At 39.1% G+C, this 7,434-nt stretch overlaps 1 protein-coding gene across 1 annotated transcript in view; it reads left to right on the top strand.

Moving 5' to 3' along the window:
- The window catches only part of NDUFAF4 (NADH dehydrogenase (ubiquinone) complex I, assembly factor 4), a 77,536-nt gene extending 72,620 nt beyond the window's left edge, over nucleotides 1–4,916 (top strand). The window contains exon 3 of the mRNA XM_006865863.1: nucleotides 4,842–4,916. Within this exon, the coding sequence (XP_006865925.1) occupies nucleotides 4,842–4,916 (75 nt within the window). The remainder of the gene's footprint in view (nucleotides 1–4,841) is intronic.
- The last annotated feature ends 2,518 nt before the right edge of the window (nucleotides 4,917–7,434 follow it).

Raw genomic sequence — 7,434 nt, forward strand, 5'->3', positions numbered from 1 at the left:
GGTCCCACATTCTGCTTGTGCTTTTTTCCCTTGATGGTTCTAGGGTCCCTGTTTTTGGAAAGTAAGATTAATTACTGCCTCCTTTATGTTACAAAACGTCTACCTTTACAGTTGTGACAACCGCAATTCATAGTAACAATTACTCACTGTTGAATTGTAAGAATCTTAACCCATCTCCTTTCACTAGATAATGTAGTTACTTTTTGCAATCCCATTCCACTACTGGCTCTTTGCTCAGTGGTGTTGCCTTTGCCCTTGGTTCCCTCTTTCTCCCCTCTACCACCTTCTCTTCCAACACTGTGAACAAAACACAGTGAACTGTTCCTCCCACTCCCTACCATCTCTCTCCCAACCTTTGCCCTTCCAAACAAGGAGCTGTTTATGAGATCCAGGAACTTTTTTCCTACCTAATTTCCCAAGAGAGTAAGCTGCTTCCTTGTTGTGATGAGTTTTATATCCAGACTCTGTGCCTTTCCTCAATCTGGTCCCGTCTGTCTGCACTGCCTCCAACAGATATCTCCTGAAATGTCTGGTAATTCAATGGCTCATTTCCCAGCTTCCCGTGCTGATGCGTGCTTTGTCTTCATTTTTACATTTACTTAATTGTTTTGGTCTGGATCAGTTTTGGTCTGTCTATATTTATGCTGCCAACTTCAGTCAGAAGGCTCAGAGCTAGATTTGAGGCCAGGCCCAGAAGGACTGTTTCAGGCAGAGGGAATAGCACAGCAAAGGCACAGAGGTTAGATAGAACAGAGTTCATTGAGGGAACGGTAGATAATTAAGCATAATTTAAAGGGGATGCTGCAGAAATATAAAATAAAATATGTGCCCTTAGGCCATTACTAGATTTTCCTCCCCTACACATACACTTGACAGCACTTAACAACAACAACACATATACACAGCTACCTCGTGCCTCTGGCAGACATCACTGATGAATTGTGAGAGTGACCTTAGATTCCCTTTCCACAGAATCCTCCAGCAGGCATTATGCGGGGATTGATACACATGAGGAAACTCATTTTCCATCTCAGTTGTAAAGACTTTCCTGAAGCCCTGGGTAACGTTGACCACTGTTTTTTTGTATGGCCACTGTCTACTGCAGGCATGGCACTAGCATGCTAACTATATCCAATGGGTGACACTCATTCTGATTGATTTAGTAACTAAGGTTTTCCACTAACCTTCCTATTCATCTTTGGGGGACAAATGACAGTCCAAGGAAATGAAAATTGCTTGAGACCCTGGAATAGAATGCCACTTTGTGTTTGAGAAGAAAATGCAGAGTTAAAAGTTTCATTTTGATTGAAGAGAGAGAGTTAGAGAGAAGCCACTTTTCCCTACTGATGTGTGAATTATTTCTTAAATATTTCCAACGTTTCCCATTGGATTGGTATTTCTTAATTTTTAGTGTATTTGTTCTTGATGTTTATTTACTGACAAGATCAGTTTGATCCATGGCATGGAAATTTAGGACATAAAAAATAAATATTTCAATGCTAATTTTGGGAAGCAAAGATGTTTATTTAAAAGTTATTTTTATTCTTGGAGTAATTAAGGTATACTTGGAGCTGTGCTTGATGATTCACTTTTTATCTTGGAACAAATAGAATTTTGACAGACTTTGCTGCCTATAGAGCCATAAAATTATGGGCTGAATCTAAGTGTTAAAAAGGGTATCAAAATCTTCAATAGTATTATTTCATATTTTTTTCTGGCTTCAATTGTTGTTGTTGTTGTTAAGTGCCATCGAGTCGGTTCCGACCCATAGCGACCCTGTACAGGGTTTCCGAGGGCTTCAATTAGAAAGACTTTTAATGATTATCATTAAAATGTTTACAGTAAAACTCAATGCAATTTTTTTGTAACTGAATGCCGTCAGTGACATTCAAATTAATAAAGAGAAATCTCTTTCCTTGAAATTTTTATGATTGTGAAATTTTTATTGACCAAACCAGATAAATAAAATGAAAATAATACTTTTCACAATCTTGTTGTTAATTGCTGGAGAGTCAATTGTCCACATCTGGCAACTCCATAAACAAGGGAAGGAAACTGCCCAGTCTTGCACCATCCCCATGATCAGTTTAAGATAAGACCGTTTAATTCACAGGCTAATTTTTGGAAGTAGATTGGCAGACCTTTCTTCCTTGTCCATCTTAGTCTGAAACTCCACTGAAACTTGCTCAACATGCAAATTTCTGTAGATGGATGCTCCACTAACACATGGAATGGCTGTGTCAGAGTTGCATCAGCTGCGAGTCAAATCCAGATCTTCCACATTCATCTTTTGTTAAGTGCCATCAAGTTTGTTTTGACTCATAGTGACCTTGTATAGGGTTTCTGAGAAGCAGCTGGTGGGTTTGAACTTCTGACTTTGTGGTTCTAAGTCAAGTGCTTATCTTATAGCACTCCATTAGGAGTTTATTAGCTCTTCCACATGGAAGAAGAGCACTCTACCACTGGACTATCAGTGCCCTCCCTCACAATCTTATGTTCCAACATGTCAATCTGTCTTCAATTTTCTTCCTGTTCTCTTTAAATTCTTGTCTATGTATATCAGAACTAGTATTACTGATACTAAAAATAATAGTGTCCATTATTATTATATTAGGAACTACATTTTACCTTTTATAAACATAATTTATAAATGCAAGTCTTTGTAAATGTCAGTTTCTGTCCTGGTTTCTTTTCTTCCATATTGAGATGTCTTGGATTCTCTACAAATTACTTTTCTGTCATTTTTCCTCATTAAATTTATGCTACTCTCTTATTTATTTCATAATATGAAAGGTAAGAGAGCCCTCATATAATTTTGAATTGGCTGGCTTTTTGATAAATAATGGTGATCAGATCTTCTTCTCACCCAATACTACAACTTGATATGTACTGAAATTTTGTTTTAAAAATATATCTATATCTTTATCAACCTAATGTATTTGATACTGAATGGACTTGAAATTGTATATAGACCATCATCATAGCAGATCCATTTTAGCTAAAGAAGAAAGGCTGGGGGGAGAAGTTGTTTTGTGTCTAGAAGGTGGTTTGACTACAGAACTATGCTAATGAGGCCAGTGACCCTCGATAGCTCAGTGAAGAGGGTTCTATAAGAAACTGTGACCACGGAAGGCCTGAAACCAAGATACATACATTTCTTTAAAGTATATCGATCTTGGAAGCAGGACAAGAGCTTCCCTTTTAAGATGGCCCTGATTGTAATTCACATATTAACAAAAATAATTGGTCCTCTTACCAGGATATATGAAGAAGAACATGGCATCGGGGTTGGAGGAAGTCTCATTAACAACCTGCGATATGCAGATCCTTGCTTGCTGAAATCAAAGAGGACTTAAAATAGTTACTAATGAAGATCAAAGACCACAGCTTTCGGTGTGAATTGCACCTCAATGTAAAGAAAACAAAAATCCTCACCACTGTACCAATAAATAATACCATGACAAATGGAGAAAAAAATTGAAGTTGTCAGACTTTATTTTACTTGGATACACAATTAACACTCATGGAAGCAGCAAGAAACCAAACAATGGATTGTATTAAGCATATCTGTTGCACAAAACCTCTTTGATGTATTCAAGAACAATGATGTCAGTTTGAGGGCTAAGTGCACCTGACCTAAGCTATGGTATTTTCAATAGCTTCATATGCATGTGAAAGCTGGACAGTGAATAAGGAAGACCATAGAAGAATTGATGCATTTGAGTTATGGAGTTGGACAAGAATATTAAAGGTACCGTGGACTGCCAGAAGAACAAACAAATTTGTACTGGAAGAAGTACAACCAGAATGCTCTATAGAACCCAAGATGACCAGACTTCGTCTCTCATACTTTGGACATGTTGTCAAGAGGGACTAGTCCCTGGAGAAGGGCATCATGCTTGGTAAAGTGGAAGGACAGTGAAAAAGAGGAAGCCCTCCAATGAGAAAGACTGGCACAGTGGCAGCAACAATGGGCTCAAGCAGAGCAGCATTGTGAGATGGCGCAGGACCGTTTGGTGTTTTGTTCGATTGTACATAGGGTCTCCATGGATTAAAACCACCTCTATGGCAACTAGCTTGAACAAACCACATTTGCCGCAGAAAAACTTAAAAAGAGGCATTTTTAGTTTTAAAATCAAGATTTAATTAATTTTTTTCTGTACTATCATGGCTTTAAAATTTTCTTAAGTGTTTCACAATCCCATTCATTTTACCCCACCCACTGCCATTAAGTGCTTTTGACTCAGAGGCCCTATAAGACAGAGTAGAACTGCCCCCGTGGGGTTTCCAACCTTTATGGAAGCAGACTACCTCATCTTTCTCCCACAGAGCTGCTGGTGGATTCAAACCACCCAACTTTTGGTTTGCAGCCCAATGCTTAACCCACAATGCCACCAGATCTCCATTTGCTTTAAGATATGATAACAATCAATCTGATCACTAAGAGGTAGGCATTGTAAGGAATTTTCATTTTGATCCTCATAAATGCCCTGCAAAATAGGCACTGCCATCATCCTATCTTTTAAGATAAGTCAATCAAGTTTAAGTAATCTGCCCAACCTTAAGTGGAGGAGCCAGGATGATGACTCCCTGTGGTCCTACTCCAGACCTTGCAATCCTCACCCACCTGCAACATGGTATATATAGGTTGAGAGAAGACTTTTTGCATGTTCAAAAGTCTGAAATAGTTATTTTTTAAAAACTATGCTGCATTGACAGGAAACGGGTGCTGGCAGAAGCCTATAATTTGTGTTAATTTTGAATGCTTCAGGAAAAGTATCTGAGTTTCAAACATTCTGTGAAATACAATAAAACTTTCCCATTTTTGTAACCTCCCTAAGGACGAAAAGGAACTGCTTGGGAGCAGTGGAAAGCGGTGTGCATTTGATGACATTAAAGCCACCTTTGATGTTTGAGTGGAAGTCCGCTCAGGCTGCATTTTAACCATGACTCCCAGTGGATGCTCTGTGTGTCTTCACACAATGGTGAGCCACAGACTGCTCCCCCTTGTATTTTCTTTCAACATAAATCATCTTGTCTTGTTTTCCCCTTCAATTAATGATCATGAGGTAATGCATCTCCTCATTATCATGCTACATGTCAACACCTATGCTTTATTCACAGGTTGCTGGGAACTCAGTCCAAGAAGAAATTACCAGAATACTTAGGGATGAATTTAAATTCCAGGCTTCTAAGTAAATTTGATGTTCTGTGGTAGTTGTGTCAAAGAACAAAGAGAGTCTGGCAACAGAGTCATTGAGTGTGGGGAAGGAAAAAGATTCTACTTAAAATTTTGCCCAGGGTTTGAACAGGCTGCTCCCTCCTGCCAGACTCCTTGCATCTTCCCCCTCACTTGGCAGCAGATGGGAGGGAGGAGGCTTGCTTTTATTGGAGATTTGGCTTCCCTCTGATTCAGTTGTTTGTATCCCTTGAATTAAATCAGAGATGCCAACCAAAGCTATGCTCCCGCCTCTCTAATTAAGATTATTTCCCTTCTTTATGCTCTTTAATAATGGTGAAATAAATCATTTCCATTCAAACCACAGTGGTTTTACTTGAACTTCAGTATGGGTGGAAGAAACAATCTACTGCTGGTGCATTAGAGTTTATTATATTTTTATTTAAACAACCTTACAGGTGCTGGTCTCTATTTGCTTGGAGCAATAGGGGAAGGAGGTGAGGAATCGGAGGAGCTTATGGAATGTGTGACTAATTGTCTGCATGAACAACTGCCCCCTTCACTATGAGACCAGAAGAACTGGATGGTGCCCAGCTACCATTGTTATTGAATAGTCTGACCAAAGATTCTATAGAAAATCCTGACTTAAAGGGAAAAACACATAATAGAATTTTAAATTCTCATGGACTCATACTTTCTACAGCAGTGGAGAGTGGATGAACTCCTGACTGTTGCCCTTAAATAATGTTTACACCTTAATTGAAAAATATCCCCTGAAGTCTATTTAAAGCCAAACAATAGATATTCTTTAAATTGGAATATCTGCCTTGAGCATTGTGTTCTTTCAAGATCTGTATGAGACTGATAGGGATCCTGTATAGGGCTTGTGAGGAGTGGCTAGTGAGTTTGAACCACCAACCTTGTACTTCAAACCAACCTTGAGGTTGAGTGCTTAGCCTGTGGTGCCACACTAGGAATTATACATGTAGAAACTGTCAAATTGGTATGTGTTTTGCTCTGCATATTTTCAACAACAGAATATATAAACATTTTTAAATCTTTAAAAGCACAGATATTGCAGAAATAATTTCAGATTCCAAATGTGAAGTCTTACTGGTTTAATAGACGGAATGTTTTTGATTCGTGTGAAATTTCAGCAAGATTTAAAAAAAAAATAGCTGATGAGATCCTGCTTATAACAACAATGACAAAAAATAAAAACAGGAACAAAACGTCTTTTCTGTAAATAAGGGCTCATCCGTGAATGGGAAAGTGAAAAACCCAGACTGCAGCAAGAGGGTAGAAGGCAGAATTACTGATGAAAGGCAAGAGGTGGCGTGAAGAGAGAATTCAAGTGTTTGTTGATTCTTGGCATCTGCTCTGCTCTTGAGAGTTGGTCTTTGTTACTTGCAGCTAACATTGTTTTAATTAGTACTATAAATAATATGAAAAACTGAAAGTCCTAAACATGTGATTCATGACATGGCCCTTGCAGAAGATTGTATTGGAAATACTCAAAGATTTGTTAGTCTTTCAAGGTTCCACAGAGACTGGCCTCCTGGGGATGGAAGAGCTGTTGCTCCCGCTTCAGGCCAAACCTGTACACCCAGAGGGGAAGGAGAATGATCTAAGGACAGGAGGGTCAAAAGGTCTCTACGGGAAGGCAGTCTCGTCAGGGTAAGAGAAAGCACACACAACCCTGGACAGGGTTGCTATGAGTTGGAACTGACTGGAAAGCACTTCAACAATCAATTATCTTTAAGGAGCCCTGGTATCGTAGTAGATTACAAGCTGGGCTGCTAACCTCAAAGTCAGTAATTTGAATCTATTAGTCACTTTGAGGGAGAAAGGTGAGGCTTTCTGCACCTGTAAAAGTTTATAGTTTTGGAAACCCTATACAGGGTTGCTATGAGTCAGGACTGACTCTGCGGCACACAACCACCACCACCATCACTATCTTTGACTCATGAAGACCACATATGAACAATAGAAAACTATTAGAGCATTTCCCGAAGGGCCTATGGGACATAGATAGTGGTAAAGAACGTATTCCTACCATATCTCTCATCCTGACAACACTTTGTATTTCCGTTAGATGCTCTAAAGAAACGAACAAATAAAAAACAGACTTGGAGTCAATTACGATGCAGGGAGATTCCCTGTGAGCAGAGTAGAACTGAACTCCATAGAGTTTTCAAGGCTCTGACTTTTGGGAAGCAGATCACCAGACTTTTCTTCCAAGGTGCCTCTTGGTG

This window comes from Chrysochloris asiatica, unplaced genomic scaffold (assembly GCF_000296735.1).
Source record: "Chrysochloris asiatica unplaced genomic scaffold, ChrAsi1.0 scaffold00084, whole genome shotgun sequence".
In the NCBI taxonomy this organism is placed as follows: Eukaryota; Metazoa; Chordata; class Mammalia; order Afrosoricida; family Chrysochloridae; genus Chrysochloris; species Chrysochloris asiatica.